The following is a 22,535-nucleotide window of genomic DNA, read 5'->3' on the forward strand; positions in this document are numbered from 1 at the left end:
AACAGGATCTCAACTTGATCCCTCCACCACGCGTGACTTCACCACTTCCCAATTCAATTACCCTTTTACCCTTGTAGGTCCCATCTCAAATCCTTCGGACCCCACACTTCAAAAACCCAAAATAAAACCCCGTTCTTACCCATAACCCATTTCCACACCTAACCCAACCCATAACCCGACCCGAATCTCAAACTTTTTTTTCTTTTTTGCCTATATATACACCACCTTGTTTAAAGACAATCCTCACAAAACAAAAAACTCTCTTGCTTACATTCTGCCTAAAAACTTGCCCCTTTCAAAAACTTTCTATTTTCCAAAACATTTCTTTCATTATTTCCATTCTTTTTCCATTTTCGTAATTTTCTTGATCCGTCTATACATACATATATACATATTTATATTTATACATAATAACAATATAATATCCATCAACCACCTTTATTCCGTCGTAAACCACCGTCAAAAACCGTCAGGCTATGTCCACCAATGGCAAGATAATCCGATCAATAATCACACGTGTCAATTCATCACCATTTCTCACCACGCCGAAATTCCGTTCCGCCCAAAGAACAACCATCATAACCACCGCCACAACCACGCTGCCATCACGTGACACATCACCCACCACACCCACAAATGTTCACAGCGTGATCAACACCACACGTGACGACGAAACAATCTTTGATTTCAATGACACAAAAGGGCTGTTCTCATCGGTAAAAACAGGGAAACTTTTACGGTCGGCGGCTAACCTTAATTTAGCGGCTGTGGGCCCGGTTGTTGATATGGGCATGTGGGTCATGAAGTCAAAACTTATGGAAGTTGGTTTGGTTAAAGATGTGATAATGAATGTGATTAAACATACTTCTTATGAACATTTTGTTGCGGGTTCGGATTTAAATGAAACGGGTCGGACTGTAAAGAAGTTATGGGAATCCGGGTTGAGAGGGATGTTGGATTATGGGCTGGAACATGCTGTTGATAATCAATCTTGTGATCAGAATGCACAACAGTTTATTCAAACTGTTGAATCTACACAATTCTTGCCACCTTCTTCTGTATGTCTTTTCATTTCCCTTTTTATTTACAATTTTTTTTAATATATATATATATATATCTATATTTGTATTTATGAATGTGGTTTTATGTTATAATATTCGTAGTACCCGTATATCATAAGGTGCATTTTATATTATTTTTGTATATAAATCAGATTCTTTTTAAGAAAAGTTTGTTTTCAGTACGGATCTGTACTTTTATGGGTTTCCCCTGTTTATATATTCTTTTTGAATATTCATCTTTTATTTCTATATAAGTATTTTATATATATTAAAAAAACTGAATATGCTGTCTTAAATTTTTTGGGGAATTTATACTTGCAACATGTAAACCCAACTTGTATATAGTACTACTCTGTTATCTGTTATTATAGGATTATAAATTCTTGCTTATTTTTTTGCGAGATTTATAACATGTGAACCCAATTGTTTTCATTTTCTCTAGAAAGATCCAATCTTTTAATTTGATATGACACTTATATCAAAAACTTTTTAATCCTTTCATAAAAATCCAAGGTTCTTTCTTAAGCTCATTTTTTTTTTAACATCTTCTTAAGCTCATTTTGATCACTTTACATTTCTTGAATGTATTGCAAAACCAGTAAAAGGTCTTAGCTTTACAATCTTTTTCAAACCTATATTTGACAATTCTATGTCATTTCTACGTTTTTATAAAGATTTGATTATATATATGTATGTAACCTTGTAACTAACTCAAGTAACATTTTTTTTTATCACCAAATTTAACCCTTTCATAAAAATTCATGGTTCTTTCTTAAGCCTATTTTGATCACTTTGCATTTCTTGAATGAGTTGCAAAACCAGTAAAAGGTCTTAGCTTTACAATCTTTTTCAAAGCTGTATTTGGCTTTTCTATATGTCATGTCTATGTTTTTATAAATATTTGATTATATATGTGTATATATGTATCCAACCTTATAACTAACTCAGGTAACATATTCTTTCAAACAGGTCAGCTTTGTGGTTGTAAAGATCACAGCAATAACTCCAGTTTCTCTACTAAAAAGAGTGAGTGATCTTCTTAGATGGGAATACAAGAATCCAACATCCACAAATCTTCCATGGAAGCTTAAAGCCCTTCCGATTTTTTCAGAATCCAGCCCATTTTACCACACTTTAGAAAAGCCCACACCTCTAACTGCCCAAGAAGAACATGATCTTGAATTAGCCCATCAAAGACTAATCAACATTTGTAACAAAAGTGTAGAGTGCAATGTACCTGTAGTCATTGATGCAGAAGATACTTCAATCCAACCGGGTATCGATTACTTTACGTATTCGGCTGCTGTTATGTACAACAAAGGCGAAAAGGCCATGATTTTCGGCACAATTCAAGCATATTTGAAGGATGCTGGTGAAAGGATGTTTGAAACCAAGAAAGCTGCTGATAAAATGGGATTGCCAGTTGGTTTTAAGCTTGTTAGAGGTGCTTATATGTCGAGTGAAAGCCAGTTGGCGAATTCGTTAGGGGTCGAATCGCCGATTCATAATAGTATTAATGAGACACACAATTGTTACAATGGGTGTGCTTCATTTATGCTTGATGAGGTCTCTAATGGTCCTGGTGGTCTCATTCTTGCAACCCATAACCTTGAATCAGGTAAAAGTTAGAAACTTTAGAGTTTTTGTTACAAGGGTATTTACATAGTTATTTTAGTTAGGTTTGTCTGATGATAAAGGTTACATTTTTTTTATGTTGTTAAGATGATGAAAAGATAAATATACTGCACCAAATTTGATAAAAATGCATTCTGAATCAGGGTTGTACTGATTTGGTTACTTGAAAATCCGTCGTTGAAAACAAATATTTCGAAAGCTGAGGTATTTCTTGAGACGAAATTCAAGATCTTTAACGCGAATTGGGCTTGTACTAACTTTGTATATCGAATGAATTACGCAGCAAAACTAGCTGCACTAAAGGCACGAGAATTGGGCATTGGTAAAGACAGCGAAAAGCTCGAGTTTGCTTCACTATATGGAATGTCAGAGGCAATGACATTCGGGTTAAGAAATGCAGGATTTGGTGTTAGCAAGTATTTGCCTTTCGGGCCAGTTGACCAGATCATGCCTTATCTTTTAAGACGAGCCGAGGAGAATAGAGGGCTGCTGTCTTCGTCGAGTCTCGATAGACAACTCATGATGAAGGAGTTGAAGAGAAGAATGAAAGCTTATGTTGGACAAGGTTTGGCAGAGACTGAAAGCCAATTTACATCAAAAGCTGGTTCTATTGTGAAGTTAAATTAGGGGGGAAACTGGGAAAGTGAATGAATTTGCATGACCCAATTGTCTATTGAAGATAACAGCAGGGGACAAGAGGACTAATGCAAATTGTAAATAGTATTTTTAGTTTGAGGGCCTCTTGCTTGCCTTTGTTAGAAAAAGAGTAAAGAAATGTTGTTTTGGTAAATCTAGTTATGGTTTCCAAATATATGTGGTCATCATAATAAATGGGAAATTTGGAATAAGTTTGTATTCCATTTGTTTAATCTTTATGAAAAGTGTTTCTTTACTAATCTTTTGTTTAAGTTCTTGGTACCATTAACCTGGTAATGGGCTGCTGGTCAATGCAAAGTACTACAGTATTTTATTTAGGATTAGTAGTCTCTATACATGGTCAAATGGGTATCATTAGAAAAATGTTTAACACTAAACACCATTATCTCTTAAAACTAAAAATGCTATTCACAATTTGCTTAAGTCTCTAGAAGTTTTAGCCTGCTAAAAGCCCGTTGGTTTGTATACTAGTTGGGTTTGGGCTGCCAGAAATAAATTCAAATATTTTAATTTCTTTCATTATTTGAATCCTAATGGAGTAATGGCTAAATTAGAAAATCTGAACCTTCCTTTCATTGCTGGCAACAAAAGAAATTCTAAGCTCCCACTGATGACGTACCTAGCTTAAACACTATTAATGCTAGTAAATAAGCCAAAGTTCACTAATGCTAGTTAACCTAATGCAGGTCGCAGCCAGGTCGCAGCCTTCTTGGTTGCTTGGGAATAGCTATGGCCAACTACCTAGGCCGTAGCCCTCCTCCTCCTGGCCGCAGCCTGCTCGCTACTTGAATGTGACCACTACTAAAGCTCTAGGTTGGAACTTCATGACGTCGGTTATAACGACATCTAACAAACTCTGCAACAACTTTGTCTCTTCCTCGCAAGGGACAAATGCTTACGTATAAAACGACACACCGAATAACGTCTCTGCAAGACGAACGTCACAACTTGGGACCAACGCATACGTCTACCTGCAGGACGAATGTCACGGTTGGGGACCAACGTGCTGACCTATCCTCAACCCCTATAAATACCCCTTCATTGGCCTTCTTCTAGGACCAATGAACAACACAAAAAAACACACACGCTTTACACTTGGTGGCGTGAGATCAACACCTTGATTTCATACCAGCTGGGAATCGCCAACAAGTCTAAAACATCTTTCAAACCCCCTTTTTTCCATACAAGATTAACCCCAAGATCTTAAGTGAGAAACCTCGCTTAAACAAGTGGCGCCATCCGCAATATCTACATAATCTTGTAACGAAAAACAAAAAAAAAATGTCAGCGGAGGGCCCAACGGAGCCTCCGGGCTTCGACCCTCAAAACGAGTCATCTGTAAACAGAAACTCATATCGCATAACACCAACGGCTAGGCAGATGGAAGAGTTAGCCCCGTTGATGAGAGAATATCTCCGGAGGATGAATATGGATAGTGTACGTACTCGCCTGACCTACTCAGACGAGAGTGAAGACGTGGATGAAGAAATAGAAATGGAAACACCTCCTCCGGGACCCCGTGGAAACAGGTCCGGAGCCAGAGTACACTTTGGCGATACACCGCGGAGACGTGTCAATGGTAATGCTAGGAACTTCCGGCCACAAGGTCCAAACTTACCACCTATGGCAGTTGAGCAAGTACACAACCTGGGGCAGACGTACAATCCCACTTACCATGGCTATGGCCAACCATACCCCACACATAATGACCACTTCACTCCCCAGAGTCAATATTTCACGCCGCAACACACAGCCGGACCTTTCACTCCGCAACCTACCGGACCACAACCGACGCATACAACCAATACACATCCTCACCCTCCAACCTACATGCAAAACTTCAACCAATACCAACAACAGACAATGTTTACCAATCCAGCCAGTGGGCAGTCTCAACCCTCATGGTTTCCAAGCGAGCAAGACATGATGATCCAAACAGAGCCGGGACTGTTCGTACAATGGATTGAAGACTACCCGTTGCCACCCGGAGGATTGCTGAAGGGAATATAAATGTATGATGGCAAGGGTGATCCCGACAATCACCTGAAGCACTTCAATGGCATGATCAAGATGCAACGTTGGAATGTTCCGGTTGCTTGCCATATGTTTGCTCTTACTATGAAGGACGTAGCTCGCGCTTGGGTAGACGGACTACCGGTCGGGAGTGTAGTAAACTTTGAAGATCTTAAGAGAAAGTTCAGATCACACTTCAGCCAGCAGAGGAAATACCAGAAGATCCATTTAGAAGCATACAACATAAAAAGAAGAGAAGGTGAAAGCATACGTAATTTCATTACGCGATACACGGATGAAACAACACTCATCAAAGGTCTGGCTGAAAGTCAAAAGATATCCGGTTTCGTGCATGGACTGAGATTCAAGCCATTGGTCGAATTTTTATCTACCGACCTCCCACAGACATATACAGCTATAACTGACAAGACACACAGTTTCTTGCTTGCAAAGGACACGACTGGTAACTTGGGAAGGGCGGAACCAGTAGAAGGAAGTCCGTATTTCAATCTGCAGCCTTATGGAAGGGGCGGGGGACGAGGCCGGAGGGGTCGTGGAGGTAGAGGAAATCACTTCTCTCCATATCAGCGAACGTAGGATCATGCTCCTGCCAATCATGGCACCTGGAATAATACACAAAGACCCCCACGGGATGTATTAGCTGCAGAAAGATCACCACCAAAGCCACAACAGCGGGGGAAAGACATGAGCAAATTATGTGACTATCATAATGTCCGCGGGCATTACACAAATGATTGTAAAGTATTCAAAACCAAGGTAAAGGAAGCAGCCAAAATCGGAAGGCTGGCCCAGTTCTTAAAAGGCTTGAAAGAACAAGGGCTAAAAGATAATCAAGGAAGGCAAGATAACACCGAAGCTCAAGCAGCAAGACCGGAGGTAATGGAAGCTCCCATAACTATGATAATTGGTGAAGTTCGACGAGAAGAGCAGATACCAAATAAAAGTGAGCCATGGAAGTCGGTGGAAGTAAGCTTCCCACCCATTGAAGAGAAAGATGCATCGGATGACCCAATTGTGATCCAAGCGATCATAGGGAAACATCAAGTGAAAAGAGTGCATGTGGACACCGGAAGTGGGTGTGAAATTATGTACGACCATTGCTTCCAAAGATTATCGCCAACCCTCCAAAAGTTAAGGAAAGGTTCAGCAAGCTCCCTAATTGGATTCTCGGGGGAAAGAGCATGGTCACAAGGTGAGGTCACTTTATAAGTAACTGTTGGAGAATGGCCAAAGCAACGTACGGAAGTGTTAACGTTCACCATCATCCGGGCCGAATCCCCATATAACGTCATCTTGGGAAGGGTAGCTATGAGGAAAATGGGAATAATCCCCTCCTCAATACACGCTGCAATCAAATTCCCAACACTGCTAGGCATCGGATATGTGAAGTCAGAGCCACTTTTCAATCGATATTGTGCTAAAGTAGAGCCGCAAGACATAGCTCCGGAGCAAGAAAAACTTGTACTGTCCGGAGAATCAGAGGAGAAAGTGTTCATCAATGACAAGTATCCAGACCAGCACATTCTGATAGGCCGCCAACTCCCAACAGAGTACAAAAGAAAGTTGAAAGAATTACTCGAAAGAAACAAAGATGTGTTCGCATGGACACCATCTGACATGACCGGTGTCCCAAGGCAATTGAAGATAGGAAGTGAAGTATTTGATACTCAACATAGGCTGAATGCTCGACCGCACATGGAGCCAATAAAACAGAAAAGAAGAAGTCTAGCTCCAGATAGATGCAAGGCTGCGCAAGAACAAGTAACAGACTTAGTCAAAGCAGGTATCTTGAGGGAAGTCAAATATCAGAGCTGGGTAGCCAACCCAGTTATGGTGAAGAAGCACTACGGAGGCTGGAGAATGTGCGTCGACTTCACTGACATCAACAAGGCTTGCCCTATAGACTGCTACCCACTACCAGAAATCGATTGGAAAGTAGAATCATTGGTGGGTTTTAGGTTGAAATGTTTTCTCGATGCCTATAAAGGGTATCACCAAATACAGATGCACCCAGACGATGAAGACAAAACAACATTTTACACTGCTGGGGGTATCTACTGCTATAAGAAGATGCCCTTTGGGTTAAAGAATGCAGGAGCAACATATCAGAGGCTAGTAGACAAGGCATCCGGGAAGCAAATCGGGCGTAATCTGGAGGCTTATGTAGATGACATGGTCATTAAGAGTAGAAGTGAAAAAGACATGTTGATGGATATTGAAGAAACCTTCAAAACACTCCGAGCCATAAACATGAAGTTGAACCCGAAGAAATGTACATTTGGAGCAGAGGAAGGTCAATTCTTGGGCCACATTATCACGAGAGAAGGGTTCAAAGCAGACCCAGAGAAAGTAAAAGACATCCTTAGCCTAAAACCACCAAGTAGCCTAAAGGAAATACAAAGTCTTAATGGAAAGCTTGCAACACTCCACCGCTTTCTCTCTAAGTCAGCGGAACGCTCCCTTTTTCAAAACGCTGAAAGGTTGTTTGGGAAAGCATAACTTCAGATGGATGGAGGAAGCTCATAAAGCTTTTACAGAGTTGAAGGAATACTTGTCAAATCTCCCTACTATCACCGCACCAACCCCGGGGGAAACCTTGGTGTTATACCTGGCAACCTCAGAAGAAACAATCAGTGCTGTTTTGATGACAAACAAAAAAGAGGGGCAAGTACCAGTATACTATATAAGTAAAGTCTTACAAGGCCCTAAAACCAGATACCCAGAAATTGAAAAGCTAGCTTTAGCTCTTGTTCATGCAGCGCGGAGACTTCGCCGGTACTTCCAAGCACACCCAGTCATGGTGCTAACAGATAGGCCAATAAAGCAAGTACTTACCAGGTCGGAGGTATCCGGGAGATTGGCCAAGTGGGCTGTAGAGTTGGGGGAGCATAAGATCGAGTTCCAACCAAGAAACGCCGTTAAGGGGCAGATACTTGCAGATTTCTTGGCAGAAACACCCTTCAAAGAGCCAAAGGCTAAAAGGAAAATTTTATTTGAAGAAGAAAAAGTCAAAGAAGTAAAAGAAGAGTCTGGAGCAGAATCATGGAAGTTATTCATTGATGGAGCCTCCAGCGTAGATGCTTCTGGAGTCGGTCTAATACTCACAAACCCGGAAGGGCAAAAGTTCACCTATACTCTACGTTTCAAATTCAAAGCCTCGAACAATGTAGCAGAATATGAGGCCCTACTTGCGGGCCTCCGAATCGCTAAAAAGATGAAAGTAGAGCATATCCATGCATTTGTAGACTCACAAATCGTGGCCTTCCAGGTGGACGGAACATATGAAGCAAAATAGCCCATAATGAAGAAATAATTAGAGAAAGTAAGAGAGGTGAAACAACAATTCAAGTCTTTTCGAATATAAAACATTAGCAGAAACAAGAACAAAATAGCCGATGCCCTGAGCAAGCTAGCATCAACCTCATTTGCACACCTTACTAAGCAAGTCTTAGTAGAGATGCTAGAGAAAAGTTCCATTGAAGAAGAGATTGTAGCAGCTCCAATTGAAAAAGAAGGTGAGACTTGGATGACTCCAATAATGACGTATATAGCAGAAGGAACACTCCTAGCAGATAGAGACCAGGCAAGAAAAGTGAGAATTAAAGCCCCTCAGTATACATTAAAGGATGGAGTACTGTACCGGAAGTCATACCTTGGGCCCCTTCTCAGATGCGTAGGGCCGAGGCAAGCAAAGGAAGTCATAAGGGAGATACATCACGGAGCCTGTGGACTACACTCCGGACCAAGAACAGTGGTGGCAAAAATCACAACTCTAGGTTATTACTGGCCGTCGATGCACAAAGATGCAGTGGAAGAAATTCAAAGTTGTGACTCATGCCAAATACATGCTCCAGTTCCCAAAGCCCCCAAGAATGAAATGATTCCTGTCACCTCAGTAAGGCCATTTTTAAAATGGGGAATCGATATCGTGGGTCCTTTCCCAAAGGCTCCCGGAAAGCTCAAGTTCTTAGTAGTGGCAGTAGACTACTTTACCAAGTGGGTGGAAGCAAAGCCCTTGGCGACAATCTCAGGAAAATAGACGGAGAAATTTGTTTGGGAGCAAATAGTGACAAGATTTGGGATACCAAGAGTAATCGTGAGCGACAATGGCAAACGGTTTTGTGAAGGAGTTTTCAGAACCTTTTGTGAAAATTTAGAAATCCAACAATCTTTTACTTCCGGAGCCCATCCGTAGGCTAACAGGCAAGTAGAAGTGACCAACAGGGAGGTTGTGAACGGAATCAAAGCAAGGCTAGGGAGATGCCAAGACGGGTGGTTAGATGAATTACACCAAGTCCTCTGGGGTATTCGAACAACACCTAAGGTAAGCAACAGAGAAACACCATTCAGCTTGGTGTACGGTTCAGAAGCAATGATACCAGCAGAAGCAAGTGTTCACACACTCCGTCGAACCGTCATTGAAGAAGAAAATGAAAACCAACTCAGAAGTAACTTGGATCTGTTAGAAGAAAGGAGAGAGTTGGCAGCCAAAAGAGAAACAACTTATAAAAGGCAGATGAAAAGGTACTATGACCAAAGGGTACGGAAAGAAACATTCCTACCAGGAGATTATGTCTTCCGCAACAACGATGCAAGCAAAGCGGAGAAGCAAGGAAAATTAGGTCCCCAGTGGGAAGGACCATACGAAGTCGCGGAAGCATATGGAAATGGAGCATACAAGCTCGCGACGCTCCAAGGAGAAGATTTACCAAGAACATGTAACAGCAACCAATTGAAGAAATGTCATATCTAAAGGCAAGCAATCATAGTATACGCTCATTGTAAACTCTAGTAGCTAATGTTCAAAGCTTAACACTAGCCTAACATTTGATTGATTAATGAAAGGACAACAACTGAAAGCCCCTTTTGAAAAATTTTCATTCCTCTTTCCTTACAAACATTATTTTATGACTACATATATATGCATATCTATATGTATATATAAAAGAGAGCTCTAAAAAAAAAGTTATAGCCGACACTCAGGTCACTATAACTTGCACGAAGGCTCGCAACCTGGTGCCGCATACTTAAGTCTGCTGGTATGAAAGGGGACAAACTCCCTAGATACCTTGCGGTAACCTTCCCATGCGCTCCGGCCAGGAAGAGAAAAAATATATAGCCGCACAAGCCCAAACAACTTGGCATAAACAATAAGCCCAAAAACATGTTTGGCAGGGGTCTAAACACATACAAACTGTCATAGCAACAAACAATGTTATAATGTGCAACAAGAATAAAAGAGTAAGAACATATCAAGCACACATACTTCACACAACATAAAGTGTAGAAAACATAAAGATGTCTTGACCCCAAAGGATCTTACAAGCCAAGGCCATGAAGGACCAAATAAAAGTTAAGTACTCAAATAAAAGTTCCAGAATGCCAACAAAGGCAATACAAACATCCAAAGTAAATAAAGAAAAATGACTAAATCAAGGAACAACAGTGGTGGCAGATCTGGAAGGCTGCGGCCCGGTGGACGAAGCCAGGGCTGGGTCCAGAGATAAGATCTCCCCTGCTGAAAGGTCGGTACTCGTGGCAATCAAACGAATGAAGTCAAAATCTGCATCACCAAAACACTTGGCCGCTCGATCAAGATCCATCAAAGCCTCCGGATTGTACCCGGGAAGCTTTGCAATGTCCAAAGATGGGTTCCTACGCTGAAGCTTCTCCAATACTTTATGCCCACCATGACCCGCCGCTATTTTCTGAAGATCAGCCATCCTCTTCATAAACTCATAACTGCACAACAGTTTGCGCACCACCTCAGGCATACCTCCTATGAGCTCGCTGCGGTCATAATGGAGCTTCTCAACTTCTCCCTCGAGTAACTTGATCTTCTCTTGTGATGACTTATCCTTATCCTTGAAACCATCAATCTTTAACATAACCCTATCCAGCCTGCTCCTCAAATCCTCTGATTCCTTCCTCAAACTTTCTTTTTCACTCTCAGGCTGATACAACCTTTCTTGAGTCCTATGAAGGTCTTCTTCGAGGGAAGCGGAATTCTGCTTCTCGAAGGCAGTAGCAGATCGGAGCTCATCATACTTTACCTCCACAATCTCCCGAGAAGTATCTAACTCATGCTTCTTCACTTGGCGTTGCAAGGCCTCAATGAAACCTCGTTGTCGAGAGATCTCCTTGGCAAAATGCTCCAAATTTTTATCAGATTCAACCTAAAGGCAAGAAATAAGACAAAGCAAAAAGTTCATAGCTAGAAAATAGATAACATTATAATAAACAAAAAAAAAGAGAGAGAAAGGAAAACTTGAGCAAACCTGAGCAATGATGTGGCTGATGACAGCCTGCCTGGTAAGGTCACGAAATGAAGGCAAAGGCAATCTAGCATCCTCACGCAGGCGAGCGGGAACCATAATGTTATCAACATCAGACCGGAGCAGGCTCATAAAAGAAATACCAGTAAACTCAATGGAGAAAGGATCATCAATAGTAGGCATAGCCGGCAAAGGATGGGGTAAAGGAACATAGATAGTGGCATCCATATCTGGAGCATAAAAACCACCAGCAGACTCGGAGTCAGGATCCGCCTCGCTACCATCTCCCTCCGTCCCAGTACCATCATCCTCCATCCCAGGTACGTCTCCATCCTTCTCCTCCTCATTCTCAAAATCCCCTTCATCACCTGAATGGACATCTATAACCTTTTTCTGCTCTTGTAGTTTTTTCTTTTCTTTCTTTTAATCCCTTTGATAAGCTTTAATATCCTTACCCATACCCGAAGCCAGCCCACTTCCACTAGTATCAACATCAGCACTCCGCAACCTATACGAGGTACCACCACTAGGCTCTGTCAACTCAATCCCATTAAAAAACTTCTTCTTTTTCGAACCCCCGATAACACCCGCACTTTCCGTCTTCCTTTTAGCTGGGGCTTTCTTACGGACAACTATGTTGTCAGACGCAGCCTCATCCAAAGCATCCTTGTTCCCTTTCTTACTCTTCTTAGCTTGGAGTTGTTCAGAATGTGCTTTGAGGGTTCTTTCCTTTAACTCATTTGCTTTTGGATCGTCTGGAAGCACAGTGATCTCTCTATCCATCCTTACACTTTGAATCTCTGGAATAGAGACGCCCAACGCGACATCCAGCTCGAACCTCTGGTCATCGGAAGGTGATGCCATGAGAGCAGCAAAATCCATAACTACAAAATGAAAAAAGAGAAGTACGTCAAGGAGCAAACAAGTAGGACAAATATAATAAAGCTTATGATAAGTGGAGTATATAGAAACATATATAATGCAAATAATAAAAGTCATGAGAACAAGTTTCAAGCCTCCATACCCTTCCCATCAGCACTAATAACGCGGGGAGTAGCAGGATGAAAACTCCATGTGTTGCTCAATTTGGCAAGATATAAGGCCCCCTCGGGAAGGGTACGGCATCGTACAGGCGGATCAACTAACCTAGCGGCCAACGCGGCATCATACCCAGTAGTGCGTAAAGGATCCGCTGGCAAACTCCCAACGTCCCGCTTACTTAAAGCTAGATAATGGTCGGGATCAATAACATCGGAATTCACATAAAAAAACCTAGACTTCCATTCCTTGATGGAATCCTTGACGACATGCATACAACTACCCATAGGAGACTTAGCTCTTTTCTCGATAGTATACCAATCACCGGAAACATTCAACTTAAAAAACAAACGAAAAAGAGCAACGGTAGGTTCGCCCCCGCGGGCACGACAGTATGCCTCAAACATGGAAATCTGCAATGCACCGAAATGAGTAAGCTTAGAGATATGACAACTATAATAATGGATCACATCTAAGAAAAATGCAGTAAAGGGAAGGCGAACATTTCCCCTCTCAAAGGTAGCACAATAAAGAACCACTTTCCCTTCCAGAACACTTTTTACGGTGTCGGAAGGCCGCGGCAGGGTATAACCCTTATGGCGGGGAAACCTATGTTTTGAAAGAAATGCGGCAAAATCATCCTTATTAAGAGAACAAAAGCGAACATGTGAATCTTTCCTATCACCCATCTTGCAAGCATCAAAACAAAGCAAAAAGGCAAAACCAACCTCAAGTAATAAGCAGTTGACCGCGGCGGAGTTCGGAAGCAATAAGTAGTTGGTCACGGCGTGACTGGAGCCAGCAAGTAGTAGGCTGCGGCGACGGTGCAAAAAACAAGGCCACACTAAGACACACTTACGGATCGATCGGGATCAGGCGTTGTTACAACAAATTCAAGATCGCGATCTGAAACAGATCATGCGCCGCCACGATTAGTTGCGATGGGATTAGCTACGGTCCGGCTAAAAAACACTGAAAACGTGCACAGGCATCCGAGCAACGATTCAAAAATACAGTTCACTTTTGATGACATCCCGCCATCAAAAAGAGGACTAGATGTTCTCTTGAGCTAGAAGATCTTGAAGGATCTTAAAGCTGACGGAACTTCTACACTAAGGCTCGAGTGGAGCACTTAGTAGCTCGGAAAGAGCTATGCAACACTAAGACTCGGAAGGAGTTCTTAGTAGCTCGGAAGGAGCTATGCAAGACTAAGGCTCAAAGGAGCTCTTAGGAACCAAGAGAGAATTATAGAACTAGAGAGAGAAGTATAGAAAGAAGTTTTTATTTCTTTTCTTGGATGATTTACAAATGATGGGGGAGACTTCCTTTTATAGGCAAAGGAAAAGACTCCATGACAACATAACAATAATATAAAAATCTAGATATACTTATCTAGATGGAATATTCCTAGGATATTCTTTAATCACTTTAAAAGTGATTAAGACCTTACTTAATTATTAAACACACTTAAGACACACTTAACACTTAAGACATACTTAAGACCTTATTTAGACGATATTAAGTAAACGACACACATTACTAAACTTCTTTCTGCGGATTAAGTATCTTGATGTCGGACTACCATTGTTGACCCTTAAACTTCATCACTTGTTGTAGCTGGGACTTGGAAATAGTGCACTTTGGTGAATCTTGGAAGCTTATTGAGATAATCTGTATAAGCTTGATCCCATTCACGTACTTGCGGATGTTTATGAATATCTTTTGTCCCATTCAGAATCTCTGGGTCTTTCTCTGCAACATCAGACTTGTTTGCTTCTGCCAACACCATGCGGGTTCTTATCCTTGATTCATAGTGATTTTGTCTGTAAAATGAATCTGCTGGAGTCATATCCATCCATCCTTGAATGAACTCATCTGGGCTGCATCGTTGGGTGGTTTTATGGTATTTAGGCTTGTAAAGAGTAAGGATACAATGTTTCCTAGGGGCTCTTCGTAATGCATAAATCCATTCATCCATCGGGAGAAACCACTGTAGAAGACGGTAGGTGTTGAGTTCATTTTTGGTCAATTCACCCAATTCGCAACTCACCAGGTAGGTTACAAGTTTCTGGGAGTTAAAGGCGAAAGCTGTGCAGAACTCTTCAGTGAGGTACCAAAGGAAACTTAAAGCTTCATCTGGCAGGGCATCTAATTTTTTGATACGTAGAGTACTTAAGTATGGGTGGTCTGGGTGGAAATGAAGGCCATATAGAGGTCTGCCACATGTTTTTATGGTGATGGTGAGAAATGTTTTCCAGGATAAGAGGGATGGGTCATTTATGTTGTTTTTCTTGACCACTTCTGTAATTTCTTCTGGGACGCCCTCTTCTTTTAGTTGTTGATGAAGTGGCTTGGTTGGTTTGGATGTACTCATTGTAGTTTGTGGATGGCTCTTCATACCTTTGTACTTCCTTTTATAACTATCATTTTCAGGATTATTCATGTACCTGTGTTGAACAGTAAATGTCCATTGGTTCTTCGAGAAGGGCGGCATCTTTTGTCTAATCAGGGGACTGTTGAGAGTATGGGCATTTTGTCTGAGCATTATCCTGCTTTCACCTTTGGGAATCTTTGCAGGTGCAATCATGCCTTGGGGTCCATTATCAATAACTCGTAGGACCTCATTTGTGAGTTGTCGCATGACACATTCTCTCCACTTATTTGGGGGGTCCCTTTTTTGGCTGTTAGCGTTTTTATTGTCAAGGAACAGTGATGCCCCTTGGGGAAAAGATAGGGGCGGGCGATCTTCTTGTTCAATGAGCGCCAATTGTGCCATGTAGATAGGTCTAGGACCTATTTCTGAGTTGGTTGACTCGTCTGTATCTGACTCGTCCGTGTCTGACTCGTTTTTGTTGTATCGGATTGAGCAGATCGTCTTTTCTCCGGGGTTATCATCTAAGGAATACAAGGACTCTAGATCTGAAACATCAACTGCCTCAATCTTGTTGATTGCTTCAATCAATGCTTGGGTCTTCTTTTTTTCTTTGCAATCTCTAGCAAAATGCCCTTTTTTATTGCAGACATAACATCGATTAGTTTTTTTTCCTCTGTATTCTTTTTTGCTAAGGAATTTCCAATCTTTTTTGTCTTTTTTATTCTTCTTCTCAGATGAGTAGTAATTACTAAACCTTTTTATGATAGGGGACCTTTTTGAAAGACGGGAGCAGCTACATGATGATTCATCTTTGCATTTTATTTTCAAATGCCTTTCATCACAAGCAGATCCAAGACTCTTTCCAGTTTTCTCAAATTCAACCAAAAATTTCTTTTGGTTACATAGCTTAGATAAAGCATTCTTTATGAGTTGGAAGAGTTCACCCAGGGTGACATTGGCGACTGTCCTTTTTTTGTTTTCCAATGCTCTATAAGCTTCATTTGCAAGAGATCCTGGGAAGGAGTTTAGAAAAACTTGTTTCAGGTTCACATCATCTATGCCGTTTAAGCAGTAGAACCTTTCTGACATTCTATTGTAGTGTTTCTCCAAGTCTTTTAGTTGGAACGAACAACACTTCATTTTTAGAAATTCTTCTCTGGCGCGGACAGTGTGTTGTGTCGGGTCTCCAATGAACTCTAATATAATAAAGTTCATAAAAACTTCTGTAGATTGTGCAGAAAGCAGCTGATGGGCTCTGTAATCACCAAGACTCATATACCAGTCTCTGCCTGCCTTGGCATCTGGTTAAGAACCTTTTGATGACTATGTCTATGTTGTAATACTGGAGTTCAGCTGTACACCAAGTCAACATTTCAATACTTCTTTCTTTCCATTTTGATGGCGGGATGTCATCAAAAGTGAACTGTATTTTTGAATCGTTGCTCGGATGCCTGTGCACGTTTTCAGTGTTTTCATTTTGAGCTGTTCCAGACATAGCGTCATCAACCTCAGAGTAAAAAGCGTTCTTTTCTGTGGCTTCTTCTGGTTCTGCCATGAACAGATGTTCGAAAGCAGTTGTTGGTGGTAAGTCTTCATAAGAGCCATTATCAGAGTAGGAGTCTGTTTCATCATCAGTTTCTGGAGTAATAACGGGAGCTACCGTTTTCAGTGGTTTTTGATCTTCCCGGCATAAGTTATAAAGGAAAGATGAGATGGGGTTCTCTTTTTCTTTAGGCAGGGAAACTGGAGCCTTGGAGGAGGCTATCATCATGCTATCATCAATCACTTGCTCTTTTATGTTGCTTGATGATGATGGCTGGGAGGGTTCTGTGTTGGGGAAGCCTTTCTGGCTCTCTGTTTGATCTTGGTTTGCTCTTTTGACCATAGTTTCATTGATGGAGACGGCATTGCAAACAGTGATGTTGACAACGGTTGCGGATCAAAAGCTGGTCTAACAAATGGGGTAGTAGACATCCTCCATGGATCATCAGCAAGAGTCTATCCTTTGTTGTTTGTGTTGTCTTTCCAGATCAGTTAGTTGTGCTTTAAGGAACTTCATCTCTTCCTCTTTTTTCACAAGATGCTTAGGTCTATGAGAGAATGGAATATCTTTTACCATCTCAAAGAGTTCACCATGGACTTCAAGAATCTTGGACTTAAGATCATAAATGATCCCTTCTAAGCCTTGTACTCTAGTTAGTATTGCTTGTTGTTCTTTTGAGGCCGTCTGTTGTTGGATAATGATTGTTTGAAGGGCCTTGTTCTGAGCAACAACGTTTTCACTTTGCCAGTTTAGTGTGGCTTCAGCAGGAGAGATGTTATTTGTGACACCATTAGGACCAACAATATTTGGTGTTTGGACTTTCCAGCTGTGTTTGGTTTTCTGTTGGGGATTTTCAAAGGAGGACAGCGGGGGGAATTCTGTTTGGTATTCTGAGGATGTTGGGGATGGGGTAATGACGAAGCATTCTTTCCAATTATAATCTGGTTGGATCTCGGGTCTTGTGGGTGATAAAGGTTTAGGTGGTGAGTCTTCATATGATGCAAAAAAGTCAAACTTTCCAGACGGTTCACCAAGAAGACCAACAGTAGGGTCTCCAGCTTCATACCTCTTTTTTAGAGATGTTTGTGATCCTTTTTTCTTTCTCTTGGGAATGTCTTCATTGTATTTTACTTGATCTACCTCATCTAAGCATGTCTTGCAGTTACACACATCATAAGGGAAGTGTATATCATTACTGGGCATTTCGACCGGTTGGATCATATTTATCGAGGGAAATACATCCCGTCGATCTTGAGTTGCAAACTTAACTTCAACAAGACCATCATTATGTCGGACAAAATCTGGAGTTGTTGTAGTTTGGATCGGTGCTGCTTGATGGATCTGTTCATAATTAGTGATCCATTTTTCTGGGAGTAGCTTTATGAGCTCTTCCCTGGATAACTTCTTAGGAACGTACGTGCATGTTGGTGTGGCGTTGGAATCCACATCTATGAGCAATGCATCACCAGAGTTGTCTTGGCCAGGTACCATGATATCCAAACAGTGGTTTTGGACTCTGTATGCAATCTGATAATGAAAAGTGGCTTGAAAGGTATTAACTTGTGGGGTTCCACCAATTTGAATTTGAGCTTTTAAAGCTGTCATCAATGATGGATCATTAAGTGGCATATTGAAGTTAGGGTAAAAGGTCACGAAGACTGTCCCAGCATTTAAGGTTGTTTGGATTGTACCAATACATGTGTGTTGGTATTCTTTGAATCTAGTATCAACCAAAGCTATGCGGGAGAACGCTGGTATTCCTTTTCTACCGTGAAACGTGAGCGCAAGCTTTACTGCACCGAAGTGGATGTGGGTGTAACCATGGTTAAGACTAATTCTTGGTAGATCTGGGGGTAGTTCTATGGTTACAAGGTGTTCGGAGGTTGTTGCAGGGAGTTGATGTGAACAGAAGTTAGATGTTTGAATTATCTCTCTTGCACCTGAGTTTACCGATGGGCTAATGATGTTTTTAACTCTTTTTGTAAAGTTATTATGTGGTTTAGAGAAAACGGCGTAAGGATTAACAACTGGGACTTTTGTGATTGGAATTCTTGAATCATCAGCTAAGTATGAGACATCATACGGCTGATTATTTCTAGGAGAAAAGGAGCGGCGAAAACTAGAAAAAGAAGATGAGCGGGATAGGCGATTATCTGTGTTCATAACTAGGTTTAGATACTTTCTGCAATACTTACTGAGATTTCCAAGCTCGTACCAAATCGCGACTTACCACAGCCACCTGCCTCACTGCGCACACAACAAGCTTTCTACCGACTCTATAAGAATCCGGTGTATCGGACCAGTCTGATAAAACCCTTGTAAGATTGTTTTTCTGATGCGAGAGATCAGCAACTAAGGCTCCAGACGCAGAGCATACTATACCAATCTTAGAAAGGGATACCAGGAGCGACGTTAGGACTCTGCTGATACCAGATAGGGGGGAGGGTATGGCTGATCTATATAAGACCAGTAAGAGGACTAGTTGCTGATCGGGTGTCGTTGCGGTCCAATTAGTCGCAGATAGGCTGCGACACACACCCGAAGAAAAAGGGAAGACAAGGGTGCGGGACAGGCTACAGATGGTTGCAGCCACAGTACACCCACGGCCCAGCTGCGGCAAGGCTGCGGCACACACACACTCGAGGAAGAAAAAGAGAAGACAAGGGTGCGGTTAAGGTGTGATCGGTTGCGGCTATGACCGGCTGCGGTCGGGCTATGATTGGCTCCAGCAAGGTTGCGGGCACACACACACACAAATACGAAAGAAGAGTGGAGAAAGTGGGAATAGAAAAGTCAAAGTAACCTAATTTTCCCATATTTATAGACGAGCAAGTGGGCCGGGTCGGACAATCAACAAGTCACGTGATGGAGCCCCTATTCGGATCATGACACGTGTTCACACCTAGGGCCCGAAAAAAAAAGGGGGGGAATGATAATATATAATAATAATGAGACGCAGCTGGAATAAACAAGTTGTTTGTTTCAAAAATCTTTTCCTCCTAATTCAACCTAGCGCCACACAAGCATTGTCACACCCCGACTAAGGCGGAAAACTCGGGATGCAAGATAAAGTACACGCGCACATGGATGTTACATAGGAATAACAAAATGTATGCATAGATTAAACAGAGATAAACAAACACATAGTTCAAACAAGTAAACATAGAGTACAACCCTAAGTTTTAGATGCAATCAAATAAAGTACGAGATAAGCTCCCACGCAGGGGAAGAAGTCAGGCATGTGCCATCAAACACATAAGTACACATGCAACACCAAAATCCTAGCCTGGTCTGCTACAGGACATCATGCTAAGCTCCTTAACCTCCTCTAATGCGATTCACATGTTCAACTGAAAGGAAAATACTCAAAAGTGTCAACACAAAGGTTGGTGAGTTCGTAGGTTTTGTAAACGAGTATCAAGTATGGTGCCATGTCGAAATATCATCAAGATCCACACAACAATTTGGCTATCAACTTACTTATGATAGCAAGAATCAAGTATCTCTATGCCACCAGCACTTACGGTATACCAGGCCTAACGGTGCAAGTATCAAGTATCTCAACTGGTGCCTCCAACTCCACCATAAGTATCAAGTATCAAGCATCTCAAACTCCAATAAAAGTATCAAGCATCGAGTATCAAGTATCAAGCATTAAGTATCATGGTGCACATCACACAGTACAGTCAAATAGCCATAAATAATGATAGACACAAAGGCACGAGTATCCTTTCACCCCAAAATATTTATATAAGTAAAAAGGGGCTATGAAACTCACAGTGATCTGGTACAAGCACGGTTTATAAGTACAGAGAACAATCACCAAAATAGATAGGTTATATCTATTAACTCCAAGTACACCTTGATGAAAACCTAAATATAAATCATACACATATTAATTCATGTGGTTAATTAATCATTGAAATAACCTTGATGAACTGATAATTTGGTCCTTTGAAAATCCTTGAACATTTTGACTCGAAAAGAGTTTGAATGAACTTTAAATATATGAACTGGACTCGATCTGGACATCTTTGAACTCACATTTTAGTACTTATCGTTTTATTGAGTTGAACATATCTTTAATGATGAGCTTTTAGTTTTTAGAACTCAATTTAATTGATCATAGAACTCGTACTTGGATAATCGAGATAGAACATGTCCTTATTATACTTAATTAGGGTTTGCACTTTGTACGTCGTCTTAGATCGAATTATGAACTAGCCTTGGTGTTAATAATCAGCCTTTGATGTGTTAAATCAAGTAATGATGTTGTTATGAACTGATTAGATGATTAAGGATCAAATGTGGTATGATATAGAACAAGTACGTGTTGTTATATGATGAACACAAGATCGTCTAGGGTTTTGGATGCCAAGATCGTTTCACTGGACAATCGAGATCGTCCCATTTGCCAAGTCAGGTTCGTCCTAGCTGCTTCTAGGACAAGGTCGTCCTCCAAGATCGTCCCACTGAACAAAGGCCAAGATCGTCTCATTTTCATGACTCAAGATCGTTTTAGAAGACAAGCATCAAGATCGTTTTAGAAAACAAGCGTCAAGATCGTTTTAGAAAACAAGCGTCAAGATCGTTTCATGATCGTGTGTTTGAGCTAAACCAATCTGAAGGATCGGTTACCCATTAAACGTACCAACACAACACACATCACACAAGAACATACGAGCAGGAACCAAAAATCAAAAGGTTGCCCAGGACGATCTTGACAAGATCGTCCCAGGGAGATCGTCCTAGGGAGACCGTTTCATCACCAAAACGAGCTGAAACAAGAACTGAATTGTATCATGAAGATCTAGATCGATTCCGGGGCTTGTTAGAACATCAAACTAGTACATATATACATAATAACACTAACCATTAACACTTTTAACGATTTCAAGACCATCTATAACATGATTAAGGTGTGGCACATCAAGAACAAGTTTTCCCTTATTTTCAAAAATGGGTTTTGTAGATTAAAGCATGTTATGACCCAAATTTGTTCACAAAAAGATTACTAAACACATTTAGACACAAATCCATTAGTTATTAACACGTTTTTCATATCAAAATCGGACCAAATCATCAAGAACATAAACTTGAAAAAGTACACTTTTATTTTGATCAAAAACTCAAAATTTGTTGTTGTTACCTGAAATCTGATGCTAGAAGTATGTTTTGATTATCACAAGGATGCTAAAGGTACAAGAAATTTTGGTTTAACAACTCAAAATCAAAAGATGATTTTAGTGTGTTTATGGTGGCTGCACTATGTGTTTTAGAGAGAGAGTGAAGAAAGATGGAGAAGATGATGAATGAAGCTCTCTCACTCTAACCCTCTATTTATAGTTTTCCATTATTAAATGATCTTAGTAAGTTTAGGGACTATTTGTGAATATTTTAGGACTAGAACTTTCATAAATACGAACGTTTTCGACTTGAAACCTAGTATTTTACCGTATTATATCCTAGACTCGTCTTATAATTCAAGGTTTAAGATCAAATTGACCTTCATGTGAGCACATATCTTAAGTCTAAAGCACGTCAAGAACTTAGATGAAATTTTGAGAAAGTTATTTACTACATTTCTAAGACGGTTGTTACAAGCATGCACCGCTAAGCTGGGAGGCTTGATGACGTACCTAGCTTAAACACTATTAATGCTAGTAAATAAGCCAAAGTTCACTAATGCTAGTTAACCTAATGCAGGTCGCAGCCAGGTCGCATGTAGGTCGCAGCCTTCTTGGTTGCTTGGGAATAGCTATGGCCAGCTACCTAGGCCGTAGCCCTCCTCCTCCTGGCCGCAGCCTGCTCGCTACTTGAATGTGACCACTACTAAAGCTCTAGGTTGGAACTTCATGACGTCGGTTATAACGACATCTAACAAACTCTGCAACAACTTTGTCTCTTCCTCGCAAGGG

The 22,535-nt window shown here is 41.1% G+C and overlaps 2 protein-coding genes across 2 annotated transcripts; both read left to right on the forward strand.

Annotated features, from left to right (window-relative positions):
- Positions 1 to 281: 281 nt before the first annotated feature.
- On the forward strand, positions 282 to 3,565 carry LOC122578961 (proline dehydrogenase 2, mitochondrial-like). The gene is made up of 3 exons (XM_043751027.1): positions 282 to 1,058; positions 2,031 to 2,679; positions 2,980 to 3,565. Exons 1-3 carry the CDS (start codon positions 477 to 479, stop codon positions 3,321 to 3,323), a joined length of 1,575 nt encoding a protein of 524 aa, XP_043606962.1. The 5' UTR covers positions 282 to 476; the 3' UTR covers positions 3,324 to 3,565.
- A 1,798-nt stretch (positions 3,566 to 5,363) lies between these two features.
- On the forward strand, positions 5,364 to 6,596 carry LOC122609762. The gene is made up of 2 exons (XM_043782704.1): positions 5,364 to 5,925; positions 6,028 to 6,596. Exons 1-2 carry the CDS (start codon positions 5,364 to 5,366, stop codon positions 6,594 to 6,596), a joined length of 1,131 nt encoding a protein of 376 aa, XP_043638639.1.
- Positions 6,597 to 22,535: the final 15,939 nt, after the last annotated feature.

The sequence above is a fragment of the Erigeron canadensis genome, chromosome 8 (assembly GCF_010389155.1).
Source record: "Erigeron canadensis isolate Cc75 chromosome 8, C_canadensis_v1, whole genome shotgun sequence".
In the NCBI taxonomy this organism is placed as follows: Eukaryota; Viridiplantae; Streptophyta; class Magnoliopsida; order Asterales; family Asteraceae; genus Erigeron; species Erigeron canadensis.